At 35.8% G+C, this 21,135-nt stretch overlaps 1 protein-coding gene across 1 annotated transcript in view; it reads left to right on the top strand.

Moving 5' to 3' along the window:
- The first annotated feature begins 15,216 nt into the window (after positions 1-15,216).
- The window catches only part of GRAP2 (GRB2 related adaptor protein 2), a 31,519-nt gene continuing 25,600 nt past the window's right edge, over positions 15,217-21,135 (top strand). Inside the window, exons 1-2 of the mRNA XM_070947252.1 lie at positions 15,217-15,306; positions 19,688-19,779. Coding sequence (XP_070803353.1) covers positions 15,229-15,306; positions 19,688-19,779 — 170 coding nt within the window. The 5' untranslated portion in view covers positions 15,217-15,228. The remainder of the gene's footprint in view (positions 15,307-19,687; positions 19,780-21,135) is intronic.

Raw genomic sequence — 21,135 nt, 5'->3', positions numbered from 1 at the left:
ATGCAGCGGGAGCTTACATTATGATACCATAATTTTGCTTTCCTCATTCCAACCACCTTTGCCTCTTTGAAAATACCTCCGGTCTTGTCCAGAAGCAAAAAAATACTGGAATAAAATTAAAACATGGTTGGAAGAGATGATACAGTTACGTATTGAATTTAAACCAGAGCTGTTCCTATTGGATATTCTTCCAGAAAAGATTAGTAAGGGAAATACTTATTTGATTATACATGTAATAACAACTGCAAGGATTGTTTATGCTCAAAATTGGAAAGCAGAGAAAATACCTTTGGAAGATGAGGGGATTAAAAAAAATTATGGACTGTGCAGAAATGAATAGATTGACTTTAAGGATTAAAGATAGGGAAGAGATAGATTATTATAGAATATGGAACTGTTTCTATTATTGGTTGGAAAAGAGATATAAAAGATAAAAGCTTTATGGTTATATTTAAAAATTTGATAGGCAGAATTTTGTTTTAGTAAGGAGATATTAAAATGGTTTGTATAAAGATCAAGATAGAAGAAAGTTCCTTTTTTGGAAGAAGAAGAAGAACGACCGAAGATAACCCCGAGATGTCACAGGGACGGGGCGACAGATGTACTAAATGTTTGTTTGTTTTTATAAAAAATAATAAAATAATTAAATAATAAAAGCTGCCTGTAATTACTGCAAGTTCGAATCTCACCAGGCTCAAGGTTGACTCAGCCTTCCATCCTTCCGAGGTAGGTAAAATGAGGACCCGGATTGTGGGGGCAATAAGCTGACTTTGTATAAAAAAAGAACATCGCTTGGGGGGGGGCGAAAGCCCTACTAAGCAGGTATATACAAAAGTATGAAGGCTATCACTTAACGCATTGTAAGCTGCCCTGAGTCTCCGGAGAAGGGCGGCATATAAATTGAACCAATAAATAAATTATATATATATAAAATCAAAATTTTATATATATAAAATAAATTATATATATATAAAATCTCCGGTTGAGGGTTAAAGCAGAACTACTCCTATTTCTGGGATCCCTGCCTTGTCTATTCTAATCCCTTATCCCAGTGCTTGCTGTCATTCATTTTTTTCTTTTCCCCAATCCCCCTGTAAATTTTCCTTTCCTCACCACTTTTTCTGTCTCAGTGCTTATTCTTCTCCCACCACAGTTAAACATTTAAAAAAAAAAAAATACTTCCAGAGGAATTTTAAGCATGATCAAAGCTGTAGTCACATCCAGCATCTTCCTGTCACCAAGATGCCTCATTTACCAGAGGATATTCTGGGGAAATAATTATGTGACGTGTGACTGAGGTTTAAACCCAGACTATACAGACAGTCTCTTCTGATTTTATTTTAAAAGTGTCAGCATAGTAACTGGATTGGTGAACCACAAGACCACAGGGTTCCAGACTTGCAAGATTTGTGCTCGGCCTAATAGGACCACAGAGAACTTGGTCAGCACCTAACAATATACTGTTATTCAGAATATAAAACAAATTATTCTACAATTTATTCTTGAAATGTTTCAAATTTAAACGATTCTTTTTCAAGTTAGCAAAACTCATTTTGAATTCAAACCAAATCTATTTAAAAATCAGAGCATTTCAATGCAATGGTCAGAAAACTCTTGTTTCAAACTCAAAACATTTCATATTTAAACAATGTTTTGCAACCCTTAATAGAGAATGCAAGAAGATTCTCATGCCTGCTCTTAGATTGTATTTAAAATAAAATTGCAAAACAATAAATACTAAAAGCATTTGTTTTTGTCTTAAACATCAAACCTGAAGCAACACATATGTTAATTCCTGGTCATTCATCTTCTTCACATTTTTTAGCCAAGACTTTTTCACTGTTGCCATAGATAACCAGGATTTTCTGACATTTTCTTATTCATAATAGCCATTATTCAGGGACAGAAGTAAGTGTTTGTATGTGGTTTGCAAGATACAAAAAATCTCCCTTTCTCTTCCCTAAAATCTATGAAACTGAGTTTGTTATGATTAAAAATTAAAGAAGAGGACTTAAGTTGGGGGTTACAATGCTGTAGCATTATATCCAGTGGTGAAATCCAATTTTTTTTACTACCAGTTCTGTGGGTGTGGCTTGATGGGTGTGGTGTGGCTTGGTGGGCATGGCTTGGTGGGCGTGGCAGGGGAAGGATACTGCAAAACCTCCATTCCCTCCCCACTCCAGAGGATGGATATTGCAAAATCTCCATTCCCACCCCACTCTGGGGCCAGCCAGAGGTGGTACTTGCCAGTTCTCCGAACTACTCAAAATTTCCGCTACCGATTCTCCAGAACCTGCTGGATTTCATCCCTGATTATATCTAATGTTGTAGCTAAATATACTTATACTTCTGCAGTACAATGACTGATACTAATAAATTCATTATATGAATCTGAGCGATATATAGATTTAAAGAAATAACCTGATCAGAGGAACTCAGCAGATCTTGACAAAGATATATTGGTAAGGTTCTGTAAAGAAAGGTACACCTGCCCTATGTTGATGCTTCTCTGCAGAAATAACACCCTATTAATGACTTGCCATTACATATATCTTAAACTACCTGTCTTTTGTCAGACACAAGGAAAAGGATGAATTGCTCTATGTGTAACACCTCTGAGACAGAAATAGATGGAAGATTAAGAAAACTGGACAGCTCCCATTCATAACTCTCTCCTTCTTGTGAAGTTATAGTCTCATCCACTGGTTGATTAATTGATGTTCACTACAAAACATGACAACTGAAACTCTCCTCTATGCCAAGGTTACACCTTCTTGTGCACCGTCTCTTCAGTTTTTGACAGCACTGCTTTCTTGAGCCAAACTAATTAGGAAAAGGTTGAACCAGTTTAGGTGTGAAAAAACAACCCAGAGCCAAAACCCAATTAACCTCAAATGCTAACTAAATTGGAGATGAACAAAAGTTCCAATCTTGTTACTCTTCAAATCCACCTATATTTTTATGATTATTTTATACTTCATGACAGAAAACTGAAGGTGTGGAAAGCAACACATGCAAAGTGCTTCTCTCCAGATATTCAGTTTACCAAGAAATCAAGATCCTGGAAACTGCTCTCAAAGAACTGGTGCTATAAAGATATTCTCAGCCCAGTTTTATAGCTATAGATTAACATTTGTCAAAAGAAACTCTAGGTAGTAATGCCATTATTTTCAAATTGGCTTATAACAGCCTTCTCCTAGAATTCCCCACTAGCAGAGCCAAAGGGAATTCTGGAGTTGCAATCCCAACACAGTTGCTAGATGTAAGAATATGAAAGGCTGACTAACCAAATATAAAGGAATTGTAATTTCAGAGGATGTATCAATGTATCACTGCATAATTTGTATTGCCATTGACTCTGTTATAATTTTGATGGAGATACAAGTCTGTATTATGTAATACAGTCATAAAAATGAAAGTGCTTGGAAATATATTATATTATAAAAAGTAAAAGGTTTGCATCCAGTCTATTAGTTTAATTTACATAATTTGTTGAAGCGAGTTTCACTAAACTGATCAACATCCCATAAGGAGACCTTCATTATTATTTTTTTCCATACTAACTCTCTCTCTCTAATAAATTAAATTGCAGCAAGTAATTATTAAATGTAAAACTGTACATTCAATCAGGGACTGGCACTTTTTAATCATATTAAAGTATATTTATTATTACAACAGTAGTTCAGGGATTAACTGAATAGGATAGCGGCAGAACCTTCATCAAAATGGAGACTGATGTCGAATTATTCCATTCCCCTGGTTTTTTTGCCCCTAATTCCTGGACAAAAATGCCCTGCAGGAAAAAAAAATTGATTCAGGAGAGTTGATTTAGGGGGTAAAGTAGCAAAAATGTACCTAATTTGCCACAACATGGGTATGTGATTAACTTGAATAAAAACTTGTTTTATTTTGAAAATAGTGATTATGGATAGTGTTCTCAACCTCAAGTTTGTATTTTTGTTACCCTACCAGCAGTATATACTGTATTTTTTATTAGCTTTCAAATTTATTAGACTTATAATGGTGTTTTAAATCTATTATACCTGTTTCTTGTATGTAATATGCTATTTTACTGGGTTTCTATATTTCTATAGGTTAGAAGGGGGGGCGAAATTATTGTATTTTATTCAAAATTTAAAATTTTCTATAAGTAGAATCAAAGTCAGGATAAAAAACCAAACTAAAAGTGTGATCAGTTGGGCATCTTTTTGTATATGCAGCCATTCTAATTCTTTCATTATGAGAAAAAGAAAGTGTTAGGCTTATTTATAGCTCATTTTTTGCAGTCATGAGCAATTTCCATAGTAGGCAAAGGCCATCCATTCCCCATATCTCTCTTCCCTCATCAAAACTTACTCATCATCTTTTCCAACTTTTTCTGGGCCTCTCTCCCAGAATCAGATATCATTCCAAGCTCATATCCTGCTTCTAAGTTTCTATCCCTGTCTTAGACTATTTGCAAACTAAAAATACAGTTGTCTAAATCTTGTAAATTTGGAATCAAAATTACAGGCAGTATTTTATGCCTCTCTTTAGCTTTTGCATTTCAGAATCTTTTCTTTGGGGGGAAGGCCACAGGGAAGAGGAATCCTGGGATGTTTCTGGAGTATCTTAACCATCCAGGGGTATCAAACTGCCAGCCCACGGGCCAGATGCATCACGCACAGGGCACGCTGACCCCGGTTTCACAAAGGCAAAAAAGTCACGATATGTCATGTGACATCACGTGATGTGATCGAATTTGACACCTGTATCTTAACCTATCTGGGATATAATGTTTGCTTTTCTTATAGTCTTTACTAAGTCTTCTCCTCCACAGAAAAAAAACAGACTGGTTACCAGTCTTCTCCTCAACCTTGAGATAATTTATATGTGTACAGTACTGTTTCTTAAGAGACACTTTATCAGAAAATCTCAGAGCAACTGGTTAAATTGGAAATATGGGGGGAAAGCATCCAGGAAGAAAACAATTGGCAATGCATATTATTATCAAGAACTACTCGGAAATCACCTTGCGGCAAGCTTGAATTGAAAGAGACTTTTTCTCTTTTAACTTAAGCAGCTGGTGAATTGTAAAAACATCTGTTAGACTCTCATATGGGCATGGCAAAAATGATGTGGTAAGGGCTAGAATAGGAACAGAAAATTCAAAAACATTTATTTCTGAACAATTATAAGATTATCCTTGCTGCTCTTCTTGTTGGACAATGAAGAAAAACCATTACCCATACTTGAATCACAACTGATTGATCAAAATAGATTTTTTCTGCATAGGTGGAAGACTACTATTGCAAAGACTTAGCATGGATAAATCACGAAGGGAAGGGACTACTATGCAAACAAAGTGATTTGGAAAATGCCACATAAGAATTATTATCTTTTCTTGTTGGAATGTTTATGAAAGGACACGTTCCTAGGAGAGGGCCCATATTGGTGCCATTGTCATATTAGCCCCGGAAGCTTCCACACTGCCACCTTCTCATGTGTGTGAAAGTAGAAGGGGGGGATTTAGTAGAGGAAATGTATTTAAACAAAAAAGCATTCTTCCTTTCGGTCAAGGTCAGGACAATCCTGCATCTGGAGAAGGAGTGGTTGGAGTGATGTCTCGAAATGGGATGGATGGTGATTGGAACATGTGATCCAGGGGTGAAATGCTCCCTGTTCGGACCGGATCGCGTGATCCAGTAGCGATGGAGGCTGGTGGTTTGGAGAACCGGAAGCAAAAATCCCTGCCCCACCCCCCCCCACCCTCATGTCCAGCTGAGCTGCACAATCATCAGAGGCTTTTTTTTTTACTTTTAAAAGCATTTTTTCTACAACCTCTTCGGCCAAAAAATGCTTTTAAAAGTAAAAAAAAAAAGCCTCTGATAATCGTGCAGCTCAGCTGGGATCGTCAAAAGCTTTTAAAAGACAAAAACTCTTTTTTTCTTTTAAATGCCTCTGACGATCCAAGCTGAGTTGCCTGATCGGTAGACACTTTTTTAAAAACCTCTGCTGATCAGGCAACTCAGCTGGGATCATCAGAGCCTTTTGAAAGCTTTTTTTTACAACCTCTTCGCTGAAGAGGTTGTAGAAAAAATGGTTTTAAAAGTAAAAAAAAAATTGGCCACACCCACCCAGTCACATTACCCCCCCCCCCACCAAGCCACGCCCACCAAACCGGTAGTAACAAATTTTAGATTTCACCACTGATGTGATGGACTGATGAGTGAGGGATGGTTTTGGAGGTTTTGATTACTGAGAGAAAACCCGGAACTTTCAGGTTTTCAGATTCAGGTTTTCCCAGATGTGCCAGTATACCTACTCTAATAAATGGAACTTTGAGAAAATGCTTGCCTCTGAGTTTTTAATTAGAGTTGGGTTTTTCTGGAACGCTGACAGCCATGAGAAAATCATTGTCTGGAAAGGCACTTAGGTTAGGAGGAGAACTGATAGGTGCAGTGTGGTATAATGTAACTATAGATGTATCAAAAAGAATTTCTTGAGCGTATCCATTAGTATACCTATACTTCACAAAAATATCTGCATATAATCTAATATTAAAATCTTTACTTTTGCTGTTTTGTATGTAATTTACTCTTGTAAATTATGCTAGTTGTGAAAAATAATAGCAGTTTTTGTACAAAGCTAAACGTAGTATACAATCAATCAGTTATATTTTTGCAGCCCTTCAAAGATGATAGAATTATATCAGCCAACAAAAGGCATAATTTCATTCACAGTTTGAAAGAGGCTTTAATATCCAGAAAGATAAAAAGCTTCTGAAAAATGTAAAATAAATGTAAGGGGGCAATCAGTCTCTAAAAACATCAGGGAATACTGCCACAAATTTAAAGAAGAATGAACCATTATCAGAAAAGCTTTCATGGTGAGCCCAGTGATGACTGGGAAATATAAGAAAATACTTACAAATTGCTTATACTTTATATGATAAAAATATAGGGTGTATCTCAAAAGTAAAGTTCCTAACCAAAAATATTCAACCATGCTCATAAAGGGAAAATTTAATAACAATGTGTCAATCAAACAGTGTCAATCAATCAAATCAAAGATATAAAGAGAGAAATGAATGAGATTTTAAAATTTGACACAGGATGCTTCTATTACTTATACAACCAATCCTTGGCAGCAGGAAAAAAAAGTTAATCCATCATCCGATTCCATCCAATTGTTGAGGATGGTTTGTTTCACAGACTCCAACTGAGGTTGTAAATATTGAAACCAACCTTTTCTAAGCAAAGCTCACCATTTAATGTTTACCCAAAGCTATTCCTTTTAACAAATCTAATTTCAAGTTTCATGTTTTTCAACTTGGAGCATTTAACATTTTAAAAATGTCATTGCTACAGAGATATTTACACAAGAATCTGCCTTCTTTTCAGTCAACCATCTACCTCAGTATTGTTGACATTGACATTGAGATGAAGGAGGTGTTTTCCTCCTTCACACTGCATATCCTAGGTAGTCTGGCAATGCCAAGGATTAAGCTTGAAACTTTCTGTAAGTAAAAAGATAACATAAAAATGTTTAAGATCCAGGGTATACATAGATCCAGGATATACATGGGCAATCTGCAGTTGCTGTATGTACCGTATGGAGACACTCTACTCTCTTTTTGGAATGCTTAGTCCCCTCCAATTATGTTAAGTTCCCTAAGCCACAGTTCATACTGTATAACCACTCAGATATCATAGCACATGGAAGATGGCAGGCTGAAGACAGCTCCATGGAAAAGTGGAATCAATGTTTGCAGTATTAACAAAGTAGGTGAGTAGTAGAGTTTTCTATGTTTCTCTCTGGAGAAAAGAGAGAGACATGAGATGGCCCAAGCTGCTTTTTCCTTGTGGTTCCTTTTCCTCATGAAGAGAACATAAAAAGTGATCTCTGGTGAGGCAAGGAGAATCAGGAGATGGGAGAATTTGTCACATTTGCACCAATTGCAGACGGAGCCTTTTAAAGGGCACTAAGTTCACTGCTAACTACTTCAGGAAATTGCCTATAAACTGCTTCAAAGAAGTTAGACACCTGCAAAATGACAAGGCTGGAAGTTAACGGGTGAGTGTCTTCAATACTCAATATAAGAATATGAAGGTGTATTTTTATAACTCTTAAGAATTTAAAATAAACAGCAAAAACCAAGACAAGGTTTTGTCTACAGAAGATTTTAAAGGATTAAAAAAACTTCAGAGTTTTGGATTCTGAATATTAAGACTTTGAAACTATTTTTAAAGTGAATGTATGTTTATGGGGAAGATTTTTTTTTTTTAAATTGTAGACACGATGACAAATAACTTAAAATGGGATTCAGAGATATGTTTGACAATCAAATACATCAATTATTAATCTAACAACTTGTTTTTAGAAAAACAAAATGTAAAAACCCTTAAAAATAATAGCAGCCCAATGACATGGTAGCACCTGAGCCCAAACACAAAACAGAAAAGCTACCATCTTTGCTATTTTTTTAGAAGCTAACAACCACCCTAGGTTTTGTAGAATTTATAAATCAATTTTAATAATATTTCTACAAGAGACATGGGTTATTGAATCCTTACAACTTAGAGATGTCCCATCTCATTCATTACTAACCCATCCATATCTTAAAGGAGGCTGTTTCTGCATCCTACTACCTGATTCCTTGCACATCCAAATAATATCTGTCTTCAGATGTGACCAACTATTAATAGCAATCTCTAGCCTAATTAATTCCATTAAATTTATTCTGGTAAATGTTTATTTCTACTGCAAAACTAATAGCCCAATTAATGATTCTTGGGGCTATTTTGAAACCTGGCTTAGTGAGCTAATTGTGCAACATCCTGATTTTACTTCACTATTGGTTGGTGGTTTTAATATCAGAACTGGAAGAAATGATAAAGCTTTATTACAACAGTTTTAATTCCTCATATTCTTCCCTTCCCTGGAGAGCCTTCACAGAAGCCATAAGATACTGGCATTAACATGAGGAGGGTGGAGACTGTTTTTACTGACAGTAAAATCTGATGTAAAGCCATTAAAAGGCTATTTGCCTGGTAACTCTGAAGAACAGTTCACCTTCTGGGGCTCTCGATGAGTATCTAACCTGAATTATATATTAATATCGAAAAGCAAGCTATTGTTGTGCAAGGATTTCAGAGTGATATTTGGGGTCACCACCTCCTAATATTGGGCCTCATTGCCCTGGCTGATATAAAGCAGAACAGACAACAGGATCCTCCTAAGCCCTTACCTGCTATTATATCAGATCAAAATGGACAAGCAATCTGTTGCACTCCAGTCCTTTAATGTCCAGCAAACTGTCCTCTATTGACTTCAGGTAGCTATAAAGAAACAGCATCTGTCTTTCGCAGTCTTACTATGGTCACCCAAAATTATATCCAACCTACAGCATCATAGTCTACTATGCATCAACCACTTGGAAAATCTAAACCATGATTTGATAAAGAATATGCTTTGGTTAAAAGCCAGGAATGCAGGCATATAAAAGGACATGTTCGGCTAATAATTCCTATTCCTATGACATCTTTTATAAGAATAAAAGGAAATATAAGAAACTATTAAAGTAAAGGGGGAAAAAAGAACAAAATGCCCAGGAATACTGAACAGAGATTTAGCAGAATGTCACAAACAAAAATCATTTAGGCTTCTAAAATCAAAACCTAAAATTAACACAAAGCCACAAAATGATATTAATTCAATTCACCTTGAGATCTGGGTACAGACTTTTCCGAAGTACATTTTTACCTATACAGGATTGTATCTCAACATTTTGGATGTAGAGAACTCTATTCTACAGTGTGGTCGTCAGTAACCCATATGGAAATATAAAAAGTATTAAAGCTCCTGGTTCAGAATTAATTCCTCCAGATTTCTTAAAATTAAATCCATCATGATAGGTTTCAGTGTTAACCCCATTTTCTACTGCTATAAAAAAAATGGTAGTTCCCCAAACCTGGCTTACTTTCATCACTCTCCCAATATATAAGAAAAGAGACAGACCTTTTGTTCCAGCCAACTGTCATCCAATTAGTATTCGCTCTGTAATTAGTAAACTTTTTGATAGATTTCCATGCCACAAATTATAGGATTGGCTGTTTTCTGATAACATTATGGTGCCAGAACAGGAAGGATTTGGAGATGGACATTCAATAGTACTGTAAATCAATGCCTAATATTGCATCATTTGGCAGAAAAATACTATAAATTTCCAAACGTAGGTCATTTTGCTACCTTTATTAACTTAAAGGCAGTTTTTTATTCTATTCCTTGGAGGAAACTAGCTAACTAATCAATAGCCTCATCTTCTTAATTTGATTATTCAGCTACATTGCAATATCAGTTTACCTATAGTTTACACCAGGGGTGTCAAACTCAAGGCCCACGGGCCATATCCAGCCCGCAGGGTGCTTAGATCTGGCCCACAGGGCTGATCTGAAAACATCAAATGACTCTGCAATGCAAAAATGGAGCTAGGGAGGCAGAGGGTTGCAGGAAGCAATCGCAGCCGGAAATGGAGCTTGGGAGCCCATTTTCTTTTTTTTCTTTTTTTTTTTATAGTTTTTATTGAATATAAATATTAAAAAAGACATACGTAACATATACACAACTAACATTTATACAACATATACACAAAAAGAATATAATTTCTTCTTAAGCATTTTCAGAGTGACGTTCTACAATTCTACTTATAGTATATTCCTTCACCTTTCTGTAATCTAATAATATTTTTATTACATATATATGTATCAATCAGTAATATATCCCCTATATCAGACTATTATAAAATATGGAATAATTGGTATAATTGGTTAAAAATTAGAAATATACAAAATATACAAAAAATACGGGAGCCCATTTTCATTGGTAGAGCGCTTGGGCCGCCACAGGAGCCCCCAACATGAACAAGGTCGAGCTGGCTGTGCCCACCCTGCCCATGCCCACCCCAGCCCCCCAAGGTCCAACACAACCCTGATGTGGCCCTCAATAAAATCAAGTTTGACACCCCTGATTTACACAGTAAACTGTAGATAACTTACACAGGTTAAAGGCATTAATTTTGATGATCTGACAAAGCCTATCCTCACTCATGAAGGGGTTAAGCACACATGCATATTATCCCCTTATGTTTTAACATGTATATGAACACAAAATTATCTTGTAGCTTTTGCCACTCCAGACTTCCATTCTCTACCCTTCACCCATCTTCCAATCCCAGTTTTGTATGTATCAATCTATCCTGAGTGATACTGCCTGAATAGCCTCTTCTTCCCCATCTGACTCATCATATAATCTGATAGGAGAATTAGTAAAGCCTCCAAACACTTGAAAAACAAGGCAGTTCAGCATCAAACATATTATAATATCCCGTGGAGGATATAGCTAAACTACACTAGGTAATTAAACTTAATAAGTCTGGGTCGCTCACAACAATCAAAGAAATTACAATGAAATAAAGAAAAGATGGCAAGTGATGTGAAGTGTGGGGCCTCGTGCTTCTTCGCTAAAGCCCTGGGTGAAGAGTCAGGTCTTCACAGCTCTTTTAAATGGTAGCAGAACGGAGCCCATCTGGATTTTGAGGGAGCCTCTTTGCACAGTTCAGAACACAAGTTTCCTTTTCTTAGTGTCAGGTTTCCTTTTCTTTTTAGATTTGATAATTAAGTAGGCTGGCAGTAGCTCTACCACAATACACAGCTCAGATCTTGAGAAAATTGTATAGCAGGATTACCTTTGTTTCTTGGCTAGTAAACTTGGAATTAAGAGACTATATAGGCATTCAGAATGATGCAAAGATTAATTCTGCATAGGTTAAGTTCCTTTTCCTACTAGAAGCACTTTTGTGATATCTATATTAAGCATCAGTTTGTTTTCCTTCATCCAATACATTACTGACATCAATTATTGTCTTAGTACTGAACAATTTCATTAGACCAACACTTGTGGATTTTAGTCACAAATGGAAAGCAATTATCTAGATCTGAAGTTTAGCTTCTAAAAAAGAAATGGTTGGCTAAAAGATACTGATTGCTATTGTGGATGACTAGCTGCCCAGAATATTTTCTCACCAGGATTGCAACTAACCTGTTCTTTGATATGTGGACTTTTATCTGCAATTCTATAATATAATATCTATTCTATTCTAACCATACATGCAGGTTATGATTAAAATAATGTAGATATTGCATTACATTAATCAATGAAAAATGTGGCTAATCATCAATTTGAAAATATAAAATAAAACACTAATCAAGTTGACTATTTCTCCTCGTCTCTACTTCAAAAAATAATTTTATATGGACTGCAATGCTTTTCTACAGAATGCTTACAAATATTTCGAAGATGAAAAGTAAGACAAATGTAAGAATAAAGAAGAGTAGATCCAGCTTAGTGTAGAGGTTTAAGGTGCTATCCTAGAAATCTGGAGTTCTACTTTGGGCAGGAAAACCAGTTCAATAATTTTGGGCCAGCGACTCATTCTCAAACCAACCCACCTCACAGGAATGTTATGGGGAAAATGGAGGAAGGATATTTATGTATGTTTGCCAACTTGACTTACTTATAAAGTAATAAAGGCAGAATTTTTAAAAATATAATAAATAAATACATAAATAAAATTGCATAATTTGCATCAGAAGTCACCAGAGTTACATTCAGACTTTCTGGATAGAAATTAGAAAGTGGACTTAAGCTAAGGCCAACTACAGATAGTCCTTGACTTATGGCCACAGTTGAACCCAAACTTTCCATTGCTAAGCAAGACAATTAAGTGAATTTTGCCCCATTTTATGACCTTTCTTGCCACAGTTGTGAAGTGAATCACTGCAATTGTTAAGTTAGTCACATAGTTGCTAAGTAAATCTGGCTTCCCCATTGACTTTGCTTAATAGAAGGTCATAAAAGATTATCACATGACCCGGGGACACTGCACTGTAAAGTGCAATCAGACTTACAAACTGCTGTTATTGTAGCCTATCACATTTAAAAATATAGCCCTAATCGTCCTGTGAAATCAGTTTCCTGATCTTGTCTACCTCATGGGGCTGCCACTCATACATTAATCAGATACATCATCGGATATAAATTGGAGAAGTTGATGTAATCGATCAACATTTTACCAAAATCAGTGTGTTAAGCATCTAAGTTGCTACATTCCTCCCAAAAGTGAAGTAGTATATTTCCCGGTTGGAGCATACTGAAAACCTGTACTGTAAACTATTCCTGCATGATTACTGCAAGATCCAATAGAGTTGATTATTTGGATAGCATGGTTATTATTAATATTTTTAAAAAAGAACAAGAGCAAGCTGTAAAAGTAGCCTAATGATATTATATAAAGCAATCAATTAATAAAAAGGATAAAGATATTTTGACAAATAATGAAATGCATTAACAAATAAAGGCTTCTTTTGTAGATTTTTGTGAACTACATTTTCATTGTGTATTTCTTATCTGTTCAAGCTATAGCTTTGCTTTTCATTCTTTAAACTGAGCCACTTCCTGTGTTGTATTTGGGAGCCTCAGTAGGGAGGTGCAGCAGATAAATGTACTTGAAGTTGGCTCTGATCATCCTTTCAGATCTTATCACAGTCATGCTAGCAGGAAATGGTAAGAGTGGCTTATATCTATTTCAGTAATAGAACAAGATTCGCTCAGCCAGTACTACGGTATGATATATGTTGATTGTCTGCATGTTTGATCCATTATTACAGGTTAAAGGGGTAATTGGTAATAAAGCACATATAAATTAATATTGCTGCCTCTTTCTCAGTAGATATATGTGCATAAAACACATTTTATTATGACAATGTAGTGCAAAATGTAAACAAAATTGATGAAGCCAATATCAATATAAATTCTAGTTTTCATATGTATGCAAATTGATACATTTTATACTTAATTATCTTTCTTAAAAACAATTTTGGTAGAAATTTTATTTCTTCTTTTCATAATTTGGTCAGAGCTGCCTTTTTTCTAACTTTCTAACAGTATTCTTTGCTGTGGAAATTGCTGAATGCTATATTTAAATGGATTTAAAGGTTCAGCATTATAGATAGTCCTCGAATTATAACCACCATTGAGCCCCAAATGCCTGTTATTAAGAGAGATGTTTGCTATATGAATTTTGCCCCATTTTACTACCTTTCTTGCCACATTTGTAAATGTACCACTGCAGTCGTTAGTAATATCTTTGTTAAGTAAATTTGGCTCCCCCATTGACTTTGCTTGTCAGAAGTTCACAAAAGGTGATCACATAATCCCAGGACCATCAAAAATATCAGTCAGTTGCCAAGTGTCTGAATTTTGATCGTGTAACCATGGGGACACTGCTAGGGTCGTAAATGTGAAAAACAATCATGTCACTTTTTTCAGTGTTGTTGTAACTTTGAACAGTCACTAAATGAACTGTTGTAAGTCAAAGACTACCTGTACTGCAGTGCAGTGTCCATGACAGTTCCATGAACATGATTCACCATCATTCAGCACTCTGATGGATGATAGTTGGACATTGTGCATTGCGCGTGGAAGGGAATAATATTAGGATGGATGACAGAATGGAATTGTTTAGCTTTTACCTTGGGTTGATCTGCAGCCAAGACACTGATTAGATTGGTGATAATACTTTTCAGGGAATCTGGAAAAATACTCTTAGTGTTAATGCGCTTAGCTTTTGTTTCTATGATTATTATACTATTGAATCTGCTGTTAATTACACTTAAGAATATGCTATGTTAACTAATGCTGGTTGCAGCAAAGCCATCACTTCAGTGAAACCAGATGACTGGAATGTTTCTATGGCTGATACAATAAATCAGGGGTCCCCAACCTCTGGGTCGGGGCCCACTACCAGGCTTTGAGCTGTTTGGAACTGGGCCACAGAAGTGACGATCGAGCACGCACATGTATCCCCTCTTGCCTGAGCAGCAGGCAAGCCCCTGTTCACATGCTCCATTTGTGCAAGCAGCAGGCGCACATGCCCTCCACTTGTGCAAATGGAGCTGCACCCATGTGCCCTTGCCCTCTCTCACACAGAACCATCCCCTCTTCCACCCCCCTCCCTCTGGCCCGTAAAGCCGGAGAGGTTGGGGAACTCTTCCATAAATGGCAAGCTCAACCAAAGATTCCTGAATAGTAGATTAATAAGAAAAGTTATCATTGATCAGACTACAAAGAAATTATAAATAACATTATGTATCTTCTATTTCACTATAACAGGAGATAACAGGAGATACCATGGAAGCCATTGCAAAATTTGATTTTAATGCATCAGGAGAGGATGAACTAAGTTTCCAAGCACAAGATGTTCTGAAGGTATGTATCAATCAACACTTCTTCAAAGACATTTCCAGAGCATCACCTTTTTTATTCCCCAAATCCTCAAAAGCAGTTTGAAACTAACTAATAATTATCTTCACTGCCAGTGAACTCAAAGTGCTGAAATACTATCATTGTGCACTCCAGATGACTACTAAGATAGCACAAAGAGTGGCATTCAGCTGTCCCTCACCCGTGTTAATAATTAAGTATTAATTGCCTGGTAATTTCCCCAAAACAGTGAGCACAGGCAACAAGGGAAGCCGCAATTCCATTAAGTGAATATCCCTTGGCTACCTTTAAAAAAAAAATCAGCAACAACAACAGCTTGATGCTGAATTCTGTAGGGAAGAGGAAGAAGTTGGTTTGAAATGAAAAGTCAAGCAGCAGGTTTCTGCCAGCAGAGAAGCCGTATGCCCAAAATACTAAACAGCTTCAGCATTTCCAGTGGGAAAGGAATTTCTGAATACATTGCAATTGAACCAGAAATAAATTGGCTCAGCTGCCAAACAAAGATGGCCTAGGTTACATAGATGCAAAACTGATTTTTGGAGCATTGCAAAGACTACATATGGAAGTGTCTCCTATGAAGAGATAATATATTTGTACCAGTGGTGAAATCCAAATTTTTTTACTACCGGTTCTATGGGCATGGCTTGGTGGGCGTGGTTTGGTGGGCATGTCAGGGGAAGGACACTGCAAAATCTCCATTCCCTCCCCACTCCTATGGGAAGGATATTGCAAAATCTCTATTCCAACCCCACTCTGGGGCCAGCTCCGAACTACTCAAAATTTCCACTACCGGTTCTTCAGAACCCATCAGAACCTTCTGGATTTCACCTCTAATTTGTACTGTTAATAATCAGTAACACAAGCCATAAACTAGAACTCATTCTAAAAACATTATCTTTAGCCAAAAGATTGATGAATAAATTTTCCAATAAACCTTTTCCTTCTTTAGTACAAGTTTTTAGTTTGTATTTCAAAGATGAGTTAAAGAATAAAATAACTGGATTTAGCACAAGATATTACTCAATTGCAAATTGAAAGAAATACAAAGCATTTTATTTCCAGGGGAAAACATCGATATATAAAAAAGGAGGTTCCTTAAATATGAAATATTTTATAAGAATTCATAAGAAATTAGTATGATCATAAATGTGAAACACCTTTTTTACACAGTTTAGGGCAGGTTTTTTCACACTGGGTTCCACAAGAATTTGAGACACTGAAGACTAAAACCCAAAAGTTTATTCACAGCAAATTTTCAGGAGTTTGGATGTTTTTTAAACAAAACTAACATTGCCTGAAAAACATTAAATTAAAAAATACTATTTTACAGAGCGCAGAATTGCTTTTAAAAGGCAAAATATAGATATTAACAAAGCAGGAAGGATGAGGCCCGCTGAAAGGAAGAAACCTAAATCTCTACATGAACCTCTTCTCAAAAAGATATTATCTGAAAACTGTCCTCTTTACCTCAGAGCATTTATTTATTTATTTCTCTGGAAATGTAATTCCAATTATACAAGTATGTTTTAGTATTGCTCAGATTTCACAGTTTGTCTACAGGAAGAAGAAAAAAATGTAATCAATTAGATGTAAAGAAATTTTGAGATCAGCAGCTTGTTATGCAATTTTGCTGGGACAACACTACTTTTTGGGAATCTGACTTCAGATAAAATTATTAACATTTATAGAAATATTAATTTATGGTTAAATTAGCAGCATTTTTTTCATATTTCTCTGAAATAGAAGTCATTATTATTTTGCTATCTTAACAGACTTCCCACATTTAACCTGTGTATGACACTTAAAATGATATCTAATTAGGAAAGGACATACATTCAGTGAGTGTGAAGAGATAATGCTAAACACAGTTACTACAATTCAGCACAGATATTGGCTTGTTTAAGCATATGTGCTGTCAAAATCCATGAGTAATGAAACGGTGTGTGGACTCACCTCATGAATTTAGTTGTCCCTCGTGCAATATAAACATTTATTCTTAATTACACATGAATACATGTCATATGTAAGTTTGCATGTGCATTGTTCTATATACTTTTTCCTCTGTCCTCTACTTAAACTAGAGGATTACTATTATGGTCAACCTTCATTCAATTATTATTATCTTAATATTTATTGATAACACACCTATTATTATTGGTGTTATCTTTCTTGTGTCACAGTTGTTCTAGCTCTGTTTCCAGGTCTTTGTATTTTGTGATTTACTCCAGTTCTTTCTCTTTTATTCTGCTGTCTCCAGGTACTGCCATGCACTATCCAGGCGTTTTGTTTTTCTTATCAACAATTGTTAAGTCTGGGATGTTATGTGGCAAGTGTCTATTTGTTTGAATTCTAAAGTCCCAGAGTAATTTAGTTTTTTCATTTTCTATTACTTAGTTTATTTTGTAGCCATCAGTTCTTGCTTGCAGGCAAATGGTATTTCTTGCAGATAGTTCAATGTACCATTGTTGCTACTTTGTCATACCATTGCTTGTACTTAGTCCGTGTGATCTTCTTGCAACAGCTAAGCTTTATTACTATTATGATTCACTGCACAGTCAGCCACGTGTGGATTTAGAGTGGATTTGATATTTCTAACCACCTATCAAGTCCTTTCCAATAGACAGATGTTGTTGTTGTTGTTTTAATTTACTTACTAATTTTCTATGTCTCCTGAATTGATGAAGCCAACTCTACTATAAATTCATTACATTACTTCATAAACATATTTTCAAAATCTCCTTTCACTGTTTTCTAAAATCATTTTAGCAATTCCACAGTCTCAATCCAGGCTGCCGTAATCTTCCCAAACTATTTTATTTATTTTTTACTTTATTTCTAAACCACTCACACTTCCATTTGGTTTCCCTGTTTCTTTTTATTTTTGATTATGAAAGGGTTATTTCCTCACACAAGCCAAGGAAGAATTATAAATTATATAAATTATAAATTGCAAGATTTACGGGATGAATACACTTCTCGCTATTATTTGCAGCCATTTAGAGAGATAGATTCTTAAGGGACAGCAGAGTCATTTAATTGATTCACTATCTCTCTGTAAGACTGAACATCTTTAAGAGGTGCAATATAGTATCTTAGAAGCCGTTGTTATGATGGACACCTATCATGGGCACATTGAAGGAAAAGAGACACTTTGGCTGAAATTCTACCTTTAATATTTTTATAAATAACTCTATGTTGCAAATATAACTAATACTCTTTCCTCCTCCTGTGGGCATGATGGCTCAGTGATTAAAGACGTTCAGTGGTTAAAGATCCTAAGCTTGTTTGAGATCCAAGCATGGCACAATGTGTGAGCTCCTGTTACCCCAGCTCCTAGCAGTTTGAACCTAGCAGTTCAAAAACATACAAATGTGAGTAGATAAATAGGTACTACTTCTGTGGGAAAGTAAAATAAGTGTTCCATGCTCTTCAGCATATAGTCATGCTGGTCACATGGCCATGGAAATGTCTTCAGACAACGCTGGTTCCCTAAGAACTGGAGAAGAGCACTGCCCCTTAGAGCAGGGGTGGGCAAATGTGGCCCTTTTACAACCTGTGGACTTCAACTCCCAGAATTCCTGAAACAACCAGAATTCTGGGAGTTGAAGTCCACAGGTTGTAAAAGGGCCACATTTGCCCACCCCTGCCCTAGAGTTAGATATGACTGGATAGGAGAAAAATTTACCTTTACTTTTACCTTCCTCCTCCTGTTTTTCTTCACAACAACCCCATGAGGTGGGTTAGGCTGAGAAGAGAATGACTGACTTCTAGCCGGTACCTTAATCACAAGACCAAACCGGCTCTCAAATAAATTTTATATGATATGAGTTATTCTTTATAAACTAATTAACCAAAGCACCAAAGTAGGGGAAGGAATCCAAACCCTCAATACAACTTTTAATTTTTGTTGTTGTTGTTGTTATGCTCACATAGTTGTTTAGGTCCACCCTCCTCCTGGTCCTCCTCCTCCTCATCCTCCTTATTTTTTGAGATACTGAAGCACACTCTGGAACTGAAATTCTGTGCAATCAGAGCTTTTTTTTTCTTAAAGGAAAGTGTTTGCATATAGGTTTTCTCCCTATACATGTCCATGCCTAATAAGAGAAAGTCAGGTGCTATCAATTTCTCTTAACAGTTGGCTTGGCACACCTGCTATGCTAGTTCATTTCTACTGAGGTAAGAAAACAGAGTTATTTTCAAGAAAAAATGACTGCAGCTTGTTTCAGATCTCTGGAGGAAAACTGATAAGAGTTGATAGCAGGAAGCATAGCAAAGGAGTTAAGGAGGCATAAAATCTTCAAAATGTAGGCTAGCAGAAGGCACACATATACCTTCAAGTAATTATAGTTTTCCTTCTGATTTACAGATCTTAAGCTCTCAGGAAAATTGGTATAGAGCTGAGTTGAAGAATTATGAGGGATATGTCCCAAAGAATTATATTGATTTTCAGGTTCCCGGGTAAGTATACAATTTCTACATTTATGTTCATGTTCTACATGTCATTGACTTCTGTGTACTCATTTAAGAAATAATTTAACAAATGGGTAAAAAAAAAAAGGAAGTGAAACATTTCTGGAAAAAAAAGTTCCTTTTTCCATTTTTAGCTAACTTCCTTTTCCAGAAATATTCAGAACTCTGAATATTTTCCTAGTGACTTTTCAGCAACTTTCACACACATACAAAAAAACATATAAACAAATATTCAGAAAACTAGAAGAGATTAATATTATCCTGCCATACCAAATTACACAATCCTATTTGCCAAAGTAAGCCCAAAAATTTAAACCATACCAAGCAGATGCTTCAATATCCACTTGAAATATTTTAAGGGTAGCCAAAAAAAGTTGCACATATAATATATAAAACTCAGAATTCCTTCTAAAATACTTATAATTTCTGAATTAATTCCTGATTCATTCAAAATAGCTGTAGTATTTGTAAGTTTATACATAGCAAAAAATTAAAGCAAGTGGATGAATTTCAGTAGAATGTTAATTAACGTTGGGAAACTAAATGAAGAAATTTTGAGACATATAAACTCTGAAAAAAAAAGGAAATGGGTAATCTGTTGCAAGAAATTACAGCAAAAATGACTATATATAAAAAAGTGCACTTCACTTTTTATATGAAACTGAGATTTGAGTTTATCAGGAGTAATATAAATTAAATAATATAAAAATAGATTAATTGAGAAGTGTGTGTGGAAAAACAAAAAGAATGCATGGCTATCAAATGAATGAGTACACAAAAGTCAGTGCCCGGTAGAAAAGAAGTATGTTGAAGTGTCTTCATCACAGAGAAAATAAATAAGGATTAAATAGCAAGACAAATACTTCTATATGGAAACCTTAAATTAATTGAGAGGAAAGGAAAGGGAAGTTTGAAAAAAAAGAAGCAGACTCAAATTGATGAATCCTCAAAAAGAAAGCAGCTTTGTATTTCTCATGGTTTTTCTGTCCTCCGCATTACATTACTAATCCAGAAAGGAAATAGCACCCGGAGCCAGTCATTATAGCATGAAAACCATGGGTTTTGTGGGTGTTTTTCCCCCCTCTTCTTGTGAACCAAGCAACAGTGGCTTGTTAACTATTCTAGTGTAGGAAGTTAGCACCCACCCCTCTCCTAGAAGAATGAAATATTATAGAAAATATTAAAAAGGCCCAAGCAGTCATATCTCCCTGTTAATTCCATGGGGAAGAGGCATCCCCCTCAGGCAAGAGATACAGAAAAGAGATCTCCAAAACCCAAGTCCTGACTGTGACTCACAAATGGTGCTGCCCAGTTGCCCAGTAAAGCTGGATATGCTGCACTGGT

This window comes from Pituophis catenifer, unplaced genomic scaffold (assembly GCF_029215685.1).
Source record: "Pituophis catenifer annectens isolate HBS135680 unplaced genomic scaffold, rPitCat1.0.hap2 SCAF_7, whole genome shotgun sequence".
Lineage (NCBI taxonomy): Eukaryota > Metazoa > Chordata > Lepidosauria > Squamata > Colubridae > Pituophis > Pituophis catenifer.
This window is presented reverse-complemented; position numbering and strand designations above follow the sequence as displayed.